Source organism: Nannobrachium achirus (genome assembly GCF_963921795.1).
Source record: "Nannobrachium achirus genome assembly, chromosome: 20".
NCBI classification, from domain to species: domain Eukaryota; kingdom Metazoa; phylum Chordata; class Actinopteri; order Myctophiformes; family Myctophidae; genus Nannobrachium; species Nannobrachium achirus.
In genome coordinates, this window is record NC_137827.1 from 39151087 (window position 1) to 39165862 (window position 14776).

At 43.5% G+C, this 14776-nt stretch overlaps 2 protein-coding genes across 2 annotated transcripts in view; both read right to left on the reverse strand.

The window, feature by feature from the left end:
* The window catches only part of LOC308306138 (CAP-Gly domain-containing linker protein 4), a gene marked incomplete at its 3' end in the record, with an annotated part of 54491 nt that extends 44489 nt beyond the window's left edge, over positions 1 to 10002 (reverse strand). Inside the window, exons 1-4 of the mRNA XM_080751037.1 lie at positions 9936 to 10002; positions 5131 to 5292; positions 4016 to 4155; positions 1361 to 1454 (exon numbers count right to left, since the gene is read on the reverse strand). Coding sequence (XP_080607163.1) covers positions 1361 to 1454; positions 4016 to 4155; positions 5131 to 5278 — 382 coding nt within the window. The 5' untranslated portion in view covers positions 5279 to 5292; positions 9936 to 10002. The remainder of the gene's footprint in view (positions 1 to 1360; positions 1455 to 4015; positions 4156 to 5130; positions 5293 to 9935) is intronic.
* A 1038-nt stretch (positions 10003 to 11040) lies between these two features.
* On the reverse strand, positions 11041 to 14652 carry LOC308306139 (eukaryotic translation initiation factor 4 gamma 1-like; the record flags this gene model as incomplete). The annotated part of the gene is made up of 1 exon (XM_080751038.1): positions 11041 to 14652. One exon carries the CDS (start codon positions 14650 to 14652, stop codon positions 11041 to 11043), a length of 3612 nt encoding a protein of 1203 aa, XP_080607164.1.
* Positions 14653 to 14776: the final 124 nt, after the last annotated feature.

Below are 14776 nucleotides of genomic sequence, written 5' to 3' on the forward strand. Positions count from 1 at the left end.
AATACAAGCAAACGTCTCCACAGTAACACAGTAACAGGTGTGTGTGTGTGTGTGTGTGTGTGTGTGTGTGTGTGTGTGTGTGTGTGTGTGTGTGTGTGTGTGTGTGTGTGTGTGTGTGTGCGTGCGTGCGTGTGCACATTGTAGATCAACTTCATAGCAGTATTAAGTGGTCCATCTATGTTTTTTATTAATAATAAAATCTGCAAAGTAACAAGTAACTGAGGCTGTCAAATGCTGTATTTATAGTAGAGTATATGTAACAAAAATGGAAAGTAGAGTAAAAGTACCTCAAAATTGTACTGTAGGTACAAGTACTTGTATACACTTGAGTAAATGTACTTGGTTACTTTGCAGCACCACAGAACAGCCAATGACAGACAGGCCTTTAATCACAGCTGTCTCAATCAGTAGAGTGTAGAGGGACATTTAGAGATATTTGTAGTTTTAACTCATACATCATACATCACACAGCGTAGATATTTGGATCAAATCAGAGAGCAGACCTGTGTGAACGCATTGATAAATAGCATATCTGAAGTGTGAACACTGCAGCCACAGCGCCTTAACATAAACATGGGTCTATTATCCTTCTCTCCACTCTGTCCCCACTCACCAAACCCATTGGAAATGCATTGGGTGCTTAAAGTTAAACATTTTTATTTTTTTATATTTATACTACAAAACATTTCAAAACCAAAAATACAAGCACACGTGTCCTCAGTAAGCTGAACACATAAAAATTTGAATGGTGTTGAAAGGTGTAAGCGTTTAAGAGATGAATCGCGCCAAAATATTGAGGAGATACTGACTGACTGACTGACTGACTGACTGATAGATAAATAATGAAGATAACATACGTGTGCTCGCCTTCCAGGCGAGCCCACAATAATTCAGCTCAATAACGAGTCGCTTACTCCTATGCGCAATGCCCAAAGACAGGTAGTGTATGCCAGTGGTTCTCAAACTTTTCAGACCGTGACCCCCGAAATAATCATATTTGAACTGGGGACCCCGGCACCCTGACGAGCACTAAGAGTTGAGGAATTTTGTATAACACGGTTTTATTGTGAAAATAGCCGATCAACATGCTCACAATGCCTCGCAACGCGAGGCGTTGTGAGCATGTTGATCTGCTATTTTCACAATTTCTGCCTCTAATATTTGACAATTTGGCCAATGTTTAATTTGTCATTTCAGAGGTATTAACACAATCAATAACCAAAGACAATGTATAGCTATTTTTTTCCAGGACTTTTCCAGGACCCTTGATCAATTCCAAAACTTTTCCAGTACTGGAAAAATATTTTTCTAATTTCAAAATATTTCCAGGAATTTCATGACCGTGGGAACCCTGACTAACCGATGCCCGGGGCTCCTGCCTTGCAGCAGTAGTGCAGGAGGCTCATATCTGTCAGGCCGTCTCGGTCGTTCACCCCGCAGCCCCTCTTCAAGATCTGTGAAAACACAAGTAGGGTTGTCACAATTATTACATAATCGTCTAATCGCAATTATTTGACATAATCGTGATTATTTTTCATAATCGTCATAATCGTTTCCATGTTGAAAAATGTTCATATATTTAAAAGAAAGTCAAAAATAGAGGAAATAGCAGATCTACAAGCTCACAACGCGTCGCATCGCGACGCGTTGTGAGCTTGTAGATCGGCTATTTCCACTATCAATGATCTTTTTTAAGTGTAAAGTTGTCAAATATGTCAGTAATTTCTTTGTATATTTAGGTTGTGTGTCATATCTACCATGTGCAACTTCAAAGCCTAAACGCCAAACACAAATTGTCCACGACAAAAACACAATTAAATCATTAATCGCAATTATTTGAGTGACAATTAATCGGCATGTAAAATGTCCTAATCGTGACAGCCCTAAACACAAGGATTTGCAGTGTTATTTCAGAACCCCGAGTTCTGCCACTGTGCCGTCATGTCATCGCCGCCATTGGGTGGAGAATTTGTATGTCCAAAAGTGTTACTTTTAAGGAAATGGAAGTAGCACAAAATAACCCGTCTCTCACTTTCATTTGCTAAATCTTAAGAAAGTAGAGAAATTAGCCAATCTAAAAGCTCACAACTGAGCTTGTAGAGCGGGTATTTTCACTATTTTTTTGCATGACACTTTCGTACTACGACAGAGAGCATTAATAATATATTTTTTTTAAAGGGACCCCTGGCTAATACGACAGATATGCCTTAATACATTATAATTGTCCTCTATAACTACAATGTAAAATTAAAAACACCTCAATTATTTTATTTCTTCTAGAAATAGCGAATCTTTCACTCACTAGGAGAAATGCCTGTTGCAAGTTGATGATATCATAAATGTCATGTGTGATCTATCCTTATGGAATTTATGGCATGCATGTGCAAAAAAATGTAATACTTCTTATGGTTAATATGAGCATCAAATCAATATTTCAAATGTGTTTGTGTGTTTGTTTGTTTTTGCATATAGGGATAGATAACACATGACATTTATGACATCATCAACTTGCGACAGGCATTTCCCCTAATGAGTGAAAGATTCGCTATTTCTACAAGAAATAAAATATTTAAGGTGTTTTTAATTTTACTTTGTAGTTATAGAGTATTAAGGCATATTTGTCGTATTAGCCAGGGATCCTTTTAAACAAGAAATATGGAGATACATGGTTTCGGCAACAGCAATGTTATGCAACGTTATCTGTAAACTGCGACAGGCGAGGTTGGCCCCATTAAAAAGCAATGCTCGAAACACGTTTTAGAAGAACAAACAATCATCACACAAGACCAAAATGACACCCACCGCATTTCTCAGGAAAAAAACAAACAAACCAAAAATAAAAAAAATAAAAGCACTTATGAGGTGGGAGAAATCATTGCTTGTTGTTTGCTATTCTTAAAAAGGCAACAGCCTTCAGGCAATTGTTTCCACCATGAAAACACATTTAACTTCAGTGGCGCTAGGTTTATATGGCACTACTTAAACTGTTTTTTGTTTACTGAGGGCAATTTACTCTGTGTCGGGGAATTGCGTGAGTGGCTTTTGTGCGACTGTCACGAAAAAAGATGAATTACTGTTACTTTTTATTTGGGCATATCTTGGAGGTCTGAGAGAGGTCTGGTATGAGGCCGGTTCAGTGTGCCTTCTCACATGCACACGGATGGCAGGGCTTGATTTGTAAATGAAACACAGAGGTGGTGGACATTTCCATAACAACTTATACTATATACCGTTTATACCGTTCTACAACAAAATAGTAAAAATAGCTGTTGTGAGCTTGTAGATCAGCTATTTTTACAATTTTGGAAGAAAAAAAATAGAAGAAATTTACCAAAATAGGGATGCCAATGTTAATGTACAGTTTTTGAAGCAGTGAAAGCCGCTTCCAAGGAGTGGCTTTGTGTGTCCCATGTCCATATATGGTCATTTCAGTCCAGAATGAACAGGTTTTATCAAAAACAAAATGTGTCAGTGTCTCATGTCCATATATGGTCATTTCAGTCCAGAATGAACAGGTTTTATCAAAAACAAAATGTCTGTCACCTCAAGTCCATATATGGTCATTTCAGTCCAGAATGAACAGGTTTTATCTGTTCCGTACGTCCGGAATATGTGTGTAGTGTCCGTCCCGGTCTGATGATTGGATACTTTGAGGATTGGTCAAGCTTCACATGACAATTCGGCCCTCCAGATAAAATCATTCGTTCATTCAGAATATAAAGAATGTATAGATCACAGAGTTCATAACTCTAGAACACATAGAATAAAAGTTAACCGCTTCACTTCGAACCGAGGTTTGATTTTTTAATTAAATTGCTGAATTGCGATATCATTAGACAGATCCCAAAAGCAAATACATGTATTTTAAATCAGTCTGACGACAGTAGCAGGGATAAAGCCATGAAAAGGAAATGACCTGGAGAGATGTATCAAAAAGCAGAGGCATGAGCTATGCTCGACAACAACAAAATGGAACCATGGAGGAGTACGGGTACGTTCGGGGAGGGGGGCTCACCTCATTGCCGATGAGGTGGATGTTCCTCTGGACCTGAGGGACCCACTGTCTGAGCACGGCAAACAGCTCTGGCACCGTGGTGCCGGGGTCCAGCAGCACCTCTCTGCACTGAGGGTCACTGGGGTCAAAGAAGGAGAACTCTGGCGAGAGAAGAGAACACAAACAAACCTCAAAAACAACCAAAGTTTACCTGACATTTCCTCTACTTGTACCGTGGACTTTATTAAGTCTCCGACCAGGCCGAAGTCATGATCGAGACTTTCTCTGAATTCTCCGTGAACGTCGTGCCACAATAAAATAGGCTTTGTTGTGGTGAATTGACCACATACTGTATATGAAGTTTAAACAACAACTAAATACTATCCTACAATATCTTAAAAGTAAATTCCGTGTCACAAAAAATAAGTTTGAGAGCATTTAAGGAGATTTAAAATACAGCGGTTCCAACTCGGCTCCGCAGTGCTGTCCCATTTCGCACGCGGTTTCACCCTTCAAGGCAGTCTGCCAGAGCCAGACATACAGAGCCCAACCCAATAGTACTTGTGTGAGTGTGGAGGACTAGGGATCATTTACATCTCATGACATCCTCCATCATCTCAGTTGGCATGTCCTGTGTATGTACTTCTTGTGTGCATGCCTGTGCATGTTACTGCAGCACTTCTCAAACGTTTTCATGTCGAGGACCCCCAAATGGATATGTATTTGGCCAGGGACCTCTGTAAAGGTTGACCAAACGGCCATGGCTGCCCCGTGACAACCCCCCCATAAGAGAAGATTTGGGTTGCAATTCTACATTTTAACACAGTGACTGCCATTGACGCCACATCAATCTAAGTCATTTAAAATCCAACGCTTGCCTTAGATCGTAGATTTGACGTAGATATAAGTCAATTTGGCGTTTTCAGTGATTACGATAGTAGAGATCGCTTTTCCTCAAAGAAGAAGATTTCAACCAGAAATGACAGCATCTAAAAACAATCCACCCATTCGCTGTTTAGAAATTAGAAAAAAAAAACATTTATCTAATTTCTTTTCCCAGATTACGTTTTTGGTGAAAACGTACAAATCACTCGTGAATGATACATCACTACTGCGTGACAGTATAGTGTCCTCACCACAGTCGGAGGGCATGGGTGCTGAGGCCACCTGGTGGATGACGGGTCTCTCCAGGCCACAGCCGTGGTTGCGGTCAGACGGCAGCCTGCTGTGGTGGCCGAGTGCAGAGTCCCCCTCGGAAGGCTCCACAACATCCTCCTTAGTCATCTCCCCCTCAGGACCTGAGCAAACAGAGAGGAAATTGTACACTGTTAGTGTAAGAGCTACTGTAAGAGAACAAAAACTAGGTCTCTTTCCTACAAGCGGCCGGAAGCGCCACTACTAAGCCCGTCAACACTGCTAAGGTTTGTTTGCTTGACCACAATGTTAAGAATGTTAATTTATTGGCCCGTGTTTTGGGGAGGGAAGCTGGGCAGGGAGGGTGATATTGGTCATTACACGTACTTTACTTCTACGGGCTGGGGTGACACCTGTCAGCGGGAGGAGTAAGATGAAGGCTCTACGTCCCACGATCCCGAAATTTGACTTGCCGAATGTCCTTCAGATAATTGTGATCAACGTTTTAATTAATAGTGTGTTTATTTTTTTATTATTGGATATTGGAACATATAAATATATACTATCTGGCACCGCTTCCTTACTTCCTTCAATGATGCTAATTAAGGTTAAGGCTGATAATGTGAATGTTGGCTCACTGGAACGTGGAAACACACAACAGTTGGTCTCAAAGTGCGGTCCAGGGACCCTCATGGTTTCTTGGGTGTGTAACTCTTGAGTGTAAAAAGTCTGAGAGCCCCTGTGCAACACTAAATGGAACAGACACTTAGTATCATGGGTAACACCTGTGAAGGAATTTAAAGAAGAGGCCCAATTTCTCTCTAATATGGCTGCTGTGCATAGAGCCCATTCCCAGCCGAATGCATCAGAGTAGATGCGAGGGTCCGCTTAGCATCAAGGTGTAAATTTCATCACCAGTCTGAGGGGATCGGAGTGTGCATCCCAGATTTTATAACCGTGTGTACAAGTATGCTGACTGCGATTAAGGAGAGTTCATGCTAACAGCTGTATTGTGACAATACAGGAGTCCATAGAACTCACAGATGCAAGATAGAGTAGAACACAAAGCACAAAGTATAAATCAGGCCTAACTTCTAAGGAGGTCCTAATAATAATACCATGTTCCAATGCCTCATGTTCCAATGCCTCATGTTCCAATACCAGTCGACATATGCATCTAATAATGTGGATTTCTCCGTCTTGAAAAAGTCCTAAGGCCAAAATGTCAGCTTTTAGTCCAGATTTTAAGTCCAAGCTCTTGCTTCAATTTCAGCTTATTATTTCTAGCGTATAAGGAAAGTAGCACCACACAGCGTTACCTTCAATTTCTTGTTTTAGAATTTCCCTTAGTGCCAACTAAAGAAAACTGAAAAAATAATAATAAATAATAAATCCAATATTCAGTTAGTAGTTCTCTGGTGGTGATTCCCAACCACAGAGTGGAGCAGAGAACACCTGTGTGGGGTTCAAAACGCCACACTGGCCTGAATCCCGATATGTTTCCTTCAGTGCAGCTGGCACAGAACAGGGTATTCCATCACTAATCACCATACCGCTGTATGAAGCTCAAGGATAATCCACCCTGCTTTGGACATCTCAAATAGCTACAACTGAAACCTTATCACTTTGTTTGCACCCATTTGGTTTTAGGAGAGGAGCTTGGAAACTAGTTACACAACGCCCAAGCTTGTGGAGCATGAATAATACAAGTGCCCTTGAAGTGTTAGGCCTATGTACTGTGAAACACCTTGGTTATTCTAATTCAGAGGAAAATAACAGGAGTTTGGAGTCTCAGAGCTACAGGGTTTCAAAAGTAAGCCATGCCAAAAAAACATTTGTATGCTATATAGGCTGCTATTCTTAATAACCCAAGTGATTTCTGACAGGACATCAGATGCAAAAAAGAGAAGGAGAGAGATTCAAAGAGAGAGAGAGAGCAATAGAGAAACAGGAACAGAAACAAACACTCAGGCTTAAAGCGTGGGGAAAAGATCTACACTTGGCCCTAAAGCTGCACAACAGAACCACACACTCACTGCATTCATTTCCTCTATCCTCTTCCCTGCTGACCTCCATGACTTCCTCAAAGTCCAGGCAAAGATAAGAAAATCCCACCGGCAAAACGAGAGAATCAAAACTGCGTTCAAACAACACTAAGTTTCTTCCCAGGTCAACAATCCCAAAATAACTGATGAGTAGTAGTACAGAGGGGGGCGGACTTCCCCCGATCTCCAATAGCACCACTGTTGATCCCCAAGGTTCAGCAGCTATTTACAGCATGCGGAGAGAGAGAGTGGACGCTCGGCCTCTCTCCAGGCGCAACATTCTCCCGAGCCTCTAGGATGTCACTCTCACTCCTGTGTTAAATGATGCCCCCCTAACCTGCCCTGCAGTGTCGTGTTGACCCTCCACCCCCCTCTACTCAACTCTACTGGCCGGTCACCAGCAATAAGACACGCTATACCGAGGAATGTGCCAGTAGAAGGGTGACAGTGCAAACAAACATTGCGTTAAGGGGGTGAATGCGGGCATTATATGGGAGTTCAGTGGTTAAAAGGGGGTACAATCACGGCTCAGCTCAGGCACAGGCAGCTGTGGTTTTTCTTAAACTTTTTCACGAGGACCACAAATTAATATATTTTTGGAATCTGAAAAGATTTTGTGCCATCTGCCATGGACCCCCACACAAGATTTGTGCTGTAAAGTTAGGCCACATACATTTCCATTTGTGTACAACTTTATATTTTATATGAAAAATATCTGATCTACAAGTTCACAGCGTGTTGACGCATTTGTGAGCTAGCTTGATCAGATATTTTCAAATAGACAATAAATGTTTCGGGGGTGTCACAAGGGGGGGGGGGGGGGGGGGGGGGGGGGGCGGGGGGGAGTGGGACTGAGTTAGTAGGGCCCAAGGTGGAGGGGCCTTAATTATTTTATACTTTAGCTAGAGAAAAATAGCAGATATACAAGCTCACAGCGCTGTGAGCTTGTAGATCTGCTATTTATTTTTAAAGCTGTGAAAATGTGTGCAAATCTTTGAATTATGTATTTTGTAAGCGAACATTTGTAACTCAAATTTTGCTTCTGGGGGGCACTGGAACTACATATTTTGAGATGGGGGTCCGTGGCCAAATACAAATAATTTTGGGGGTCCTTCACATGAAAAGGTTTGAGGACCACTGACATTTAAAACTTAGAAGGATTTGAAATATTCAAAGACTTGAACACATTTTCAAGATTTTTAAAAAATAGCAGATGTACAAGCTCACAGCGCGACACCGGCACTATTTTTCAATAGTTAAAGAACAAAATAATGCGTAATAATGTGTCTAAATGGGTTAAACCCCCTTCTCCTATGAAGAACATTCATGGGGGGCCTGCAGTGAATCCTTGTACCCAGGGCCCAGAATGTGATGTGACACCCCTGCAATGTTTATGTTTCTATCCATCTCTCAAAATATTACAATATTACATGAGAGACAAGACCACTAAAAACAAGGATTTATAATGGAGAAATGGCAACCTTCTGAAGTCAGAGTTGCTTGAAATCCAGAGGGAGGTCTCCGCATTCAGTTATGATTTGGGGTGCTACGGCATCTGCATGCTTTTTTACACAATATTCAAATTATTTTAGATGGATCTGTACATGCATAATGGTCTATGGTGGCTCACTGGCTACATTTTATGCTTAAATAAGTGCCTGAGCAGAGACTACGCCACCCTGTGGAGAGAGGGGTGAAATGTGCAATTATGTCCCAACCAGCTTTGCCAAGGATTATGTCTTCCAACTGTCATTTGCAATTGCAACAATGGCCCAGTTACACAACACCAAGGCTGCTCGGCTTTACTGTGACCCATGACGTCATTGTGAATACATCCTCACTAACAACAAACAACAAAGGCGAGAAGCATTATGAATGGAACTTCCCTGCCTTGGCATTTTGTTTCAAACCAGGGGACACCCGGGACAGCGCCAAGTGTGATACGATAGCCATGGAATAATTGTTCATCGTGCAATTGTTACAAACCCCAAAACACCAGGACCACTGCTATAAAATGACATGCATTTTGTGTCTAATTCATTGATGCAATTCCATAAAGCATAACACACCAGCTGAGTGTCATGCCATGCTCCTAAAAACACAAGAGAAACAATAAGAACTTTGGCTGTGTTCCATCCTGGTCAGACTGAGTCAGGGTGCTGATATTCCAGTGTCAGCAGTGCACCTCTGTATGTGGGTCTCAAAGTGGGGTCCAGGTACTCTTGAGTACCAAATGGTACTACCTTTACAGGTGTGTGTATCTGTGTAACTCTAGGAGTGTACAAATGGAACCAATTGGAACCAATGTGGTACCATTTGTAAACAAGAGTTATGGGGGTCCTTGACATTGAAAACGTCTGTGAGCTTATATCAGCTTATTTGATTATAACTGAACTGAAGAGTGGCTGTTCACATCACTGTAACCTACCTGTTGTTTAGCTAGGCAAAACAGTTAGCTACAGTAGCTAGTGCAGAAAGCCGAGGAGAGCTACATTATAGTGACAGAAACCCATTTAGAATAAACCTCTTCAGTTGCTACATGCTCAACTATTATTTTTACACTCTAATAGCAAACAGTTCACATTATGTTATGTTTACTGAGCTCTTAAAGATTATGATGGATGGGGCCAAGCCTACTGCTGTATCCTTCCATCCTGCTGCCATAGTCGTTCAACATGCATGTTATATAACAACAGTCCCTTCAGAATATGATTAAATGTCATGGTAAAAGATACAATACTGCCCATAAATATCTACATTACCTGGAGCTCGCCGCTGTGCGTTTTAAAGCGCTCGCAGACATGAGGAATGTTTTAGGATGGATTCTTCTCACATCAGCAGCCCCGACCCCGTCAAGTCAGCGCATGCTCTCTGTTGTCACTTGGATTACTTCCGGCTTACAGATTTGTGTTTAAAAGAATAAAAGTATGGGTTGGTTACAGTCCATAAGTTTCTATGGTTTGGTCCTTGCAGATAAAACGTTTAGCACTAATGTACTGGACTCATAATGTGTCCTAATAAATCAGTATTATACACATTCTGAAGAAAACCTGGAGACTTGACATTCAGCAATTGGGTATTGTATTGTGATCAAAATGAGAACATTATAATTGGTGTGTAAAACAGATAATTTAACATTTGCCACGACTTGGCCTTGTCCGCAATAGAGTCTGACTGCAGTACACAGAAACCCAAGAGGCTGATTCTTAGACCCTTCTTGATTGATTGATTGAATACTTTAATGCCCAAATATGGGAATATAAGTCTACTGATATGATCTGATGATGACATGACATCAGGCATCTCCATATATGGGCATAAAAGGGACAAACTCTAGATGTTGACAGAACCTGTAGTAATATTATTGCATGACATTTCATTTTAATTAGGTTACTTAAACAATCTTTACTTACCGTGAAAATGAAACTCAATTATTGAACCCATATATAGGCCGCATAACTAGTCACAACTAATAGTCACAATGGTGACCTTTACCTTCAGAATTTGACTGGGCCTAAAAATCCTTTACACACACACAAACACAGTTAAATGACCTTTTAGATAAAATGTCATATCATTTTGTTTAATTTCCACTGATGCACCCGTTCCTTTATGTGTTTTAAACAATTTAAAATGATGGGGATCAAGATACACACAAAGACATTGTATATATTTAACATACCGTATTTTATTGAGTTGTTTGGTACAGACATAATAAATCATCATTCACATAATATACAATTGAATTTCAAATACTATGAATTAATAATGCAATAGAAAAAACTAAACAATACAGGACATTTAGTGTGGCTTTAAAAACAGCCTAAATCACAGTTTTCCTTTCTCAGAGTTCTACTGCAGTCCATGTTACTGGCAACGGCCAGACTGATGGGGATTGGTGCTCCCCCTTGCCTTTATCTGCTCCAAGTTGAGACGCCTGTTCCCGCGAATCCTTATGTGCTTGTTGCGGACGAGATTCTGTGCAGGTGTTGAGTCGCTGAAGGTCACAAAGCCAAAATTAAGGCCCTTCCCAGCGTTCTGCTTGATACTGGCATTCAGGACTTTTCCGTACTTCTCAAAGACCTCTTTGAGCTCTGCCTCCTTCACATCACGAGGGAGGTTTCCCACAAACAGTCGGTTGGTGTCAGGGTGCCTTGATCCCCGCATCTGTCTCTCCCCAGTCTTGCCTTCTTGCAGCCACACTGACACTGGCTTTGGGCCTCCAGACTGTGCTGTTGACCTCACATGTCTCTCCCCAGTCTTGCCTTCTTGCAGCCACACTGACACTGGCTTTGGGCCTCCAGACTGTGCTGTTGACGTCACAGGTCTCTCCCCAGTCTTGCCTTCTTGCAGCCACACTGACACTGGCTTTGGGCCTCCAGACTGTGCTGTTGACCTCACAGGTCTCTCCCCAGTCTTGCCTTCTTGCAGCCACACTGACACTGGCTTTGGGCCTCCAGACTGTGCTGTTGACCTCACTGGTGGAGGGCCTCCAGGTCTCTGTGCTGTTGGTTTCACAGGTGGAGGGCCTTCAGGTCTCTGTGTCGGTCTGGACTGCTTACGACTGGCGATGGTTACCCATGACACTGGGTCTTCTGCTTTTACCTCCATGACAGCAGGCATCACCTGCTGGTTGTTCATTTCAGTGGTGCTCACCTCTTGCTCCTGCTGGTTGCTCATTTCAGTGGAACTCACCACCTCCTGTTGGTTGCATATTTCTGTGGTTATCACCTCCTCCTCTTGCTGGTTGCTCATTTCAGGTGTGCTCACCATCTCCTGTTGGTTGCATGTGGTGCTCACCACAGAAACTGACAAACTGTGTGTACCGGTATTGCGTATTTCTGTGGTTATCACCACTTCCTTGGTCTGGTTGCTCATTTCAGGTGTGCTCACCATCTCCTGTTGGTTGCATATGGTGCACACCACAGAAACTGACAAACTGCATACATTGCATATTTCTGTGGTTATCACCACTTCCTCCGTCCGGTTGCTCATTTCAGGGGTGCTCACCACCATCTCCTGTTGGTTGCATGTTTCTGTGGTGCTCACCTCCTCCACCTCATCCTCCTCCTCCTCCTGTTTTTTGCTTATTTCTGGTGTGCTCACCTCTACCTTCTTCTTGCAACTGTCAGACTCATCATCCAGGGTGAACTTCAAATTCTTCTCTGTCACAAACGTGTTCATGTCTTGGTCCTCAGGCAGGAAGTCTTTCCAGCTTAGGCCCGCCTCCCTCCACATGGCTCCCACCGTTGTATGGCTCATTCCTTTGCAGAGCAGAGTGAGTATGTGGACGAACAGGTCTCCGGCCTTACCCAGAGGAATGAGGGGCTTGGAGATCTCTTTGAAAAGCTGTCCCATTGGGATACCTCCCTCATGGAGCATGGGGGTGACCAGCTCAGCCAAGTACAACCAGAAATGGGGGATGTCTATAGCCAGATCCTCTGCCACCTCTAGGATGTCTTGAAGTCCTTTGTAGTACTGCTGTGTGGGCAGCATTCCCGCCTTGATCAGTTGATGGAGCAGCAGCCCCATGTGCTCTCTGGCAATGGCGTTGCGCTCTAGCGTGGACTCCAGGCTGGTCCGCACAAACACAAACAGCAGCTGGGTGCTGTTCATCTCCTGCACGCATTGCAGAGCCTCCTTCATGTCGTTGACTTGGAGGTACTCTTCAATAATGGCTGTGGATTTCTTCTCCAGCTCCTCCTCAGTCAAGGCAGGCTTGGTGGATGTCTGAACTGTGGATTTCTTCTCCAGCTCCTCTTTGATCAAGGCAGGCTTGATGGGTGTCTGGCTAGGTGGGGGTGTGGAAGCAGCCTCCTGCTTCACATCCTCTTTGCTCCTGGCACACTCTCTATTAGGGCTATTTCTCTGAAGCACTTTCATGTTTGAGTACAGAGAAGAGACAGAAGAGGGTTGCTGCAGAGAAGATAATCTGTTCATGGTGCTGGTGGCTAGACGGTTGCCAGACTCTGAGCTAGGATATGCAGGCTTGACACTGACCCCGCCGCTGCAGCCGCTGCCCCAATTGCCCCTCATAGGTCCTGGGGAAAGCATGTTGTTGTTTGAGTCAAGAGTCTTTGTAATTTTGGAGAGACGTGAAGTATCGATGGGTAGGTTCCAGCCCTCATCCTGGCGCATGCTACTCTGGCGTGGGATGTGATGGCCTTTTCTGCCACGCACTCCACAGCCCATCCTGCCCCCTGAGCCTCTGATGGAGTCCTGGGACACGTGAACCTGCTGGACCTTCATTTGCTCCATGTGCTCCTCAATCTTTACATCTTTGTGGATTTGTTCAATGGTCATGGGACCCTGGTCCCCTCGCCTGGGTACCCAGTTATTCTGTTGGAGGTCGAAAAGGTCCTGTAGCATGAACCGGATTCTGGAGGAGGTCTTCCTCTCCTTGATTATTTTCTCCATCTGGTTGAAGTATTTGTCCATGTCCATACAAGGTTTGGACTCATCAAAGTCCAGGGCCTTGCCAATGGTGGTGAGAAGTCTGCACAGGCTCTCCAGGGATTCCTCGTCAGGATGTTTGAACAGCAGCTTCACGATACAGTCATGCATGATTCCCTGATTCAGCATCTTGAGCTTGAACATTTCCCCAATGAACTGCATGTTGCCTAGTGAGCACCTCCTGGCCTTGTTCTTCCAAACCTCCAGTTCTGCGTTGAGGTGTTTCTTCTCCTCCCCCAGGGCAGCATCCAGCTCTTTCTGCTTCTTCTCAAGTATCTTGTCGTTGTCAGTGTCCTTCTCAAACTGCTTCTGACAGCAGTTGAGCAGCAGCTTGCGGAAATTAACAGAGACTCCCAGTCTATCAGTGGAGGGGACTTTGAGGTCTATAAGGCATTGGCACATTTTGGCGTAGACTGCAGAGAAGTGGGGCTCGGAGATGGCCTTCTCAAAGATGAGGCTGATGACTCCCTTTAGCCGGTCCTCTGTGTCGATATTGAGCTCCATCACTTGCTGTGTCAGCCGTTGTAGCTTCTGGGGGGTCAACTTATTCAGGACACTGCGCACACGCTTGTATAGTTCCTGAGTCTTGACCTCCTCTGGATCCTCGACCTCCTCATGCCTCGTCTTCTTGGTGGATGGGTTCCAGGCGTTCTCTGCCTTGTTCAGCTGCACATTGTTGACAGGAATGATGATCCTCCTGGGCTCACATCTTCCTGGGCCACAGTTCTTGCCTCGTAGCAGAGGTGTCATATTGGCCTTGTCGAGGACTATGTCATCATCACTGACATCAGGTTTCTTCGTACTGGCTGCGATGAACTGGAGGCTCAGAAGGAAATCTCTATCATACTTGATTGGCTGAGATGATTTGGCAGCTGCAGGCTTTGAGTCCTCCCCTGGCTGGATGTTCTGCGTGTCCATCTTGTCCATGTTAAACCTGTGTAGGTAGTGTGTCTCCTGGTAGAGTGTAAAGTGCTGTGGGACAAAGTTCTGGCTGGTAAGACAGGAACTTGTCTTCTGCGTTGTCATCATCATGAGTAGTTGGATGATAATGGTCTCTGTCTGCTTTGAGCCTGCCTTTTATGGCCACGTTTGTCAACATTAGGCGTTACCATGGTAATGTCAACAATGCAGTGCCACGTCACAAAATGTA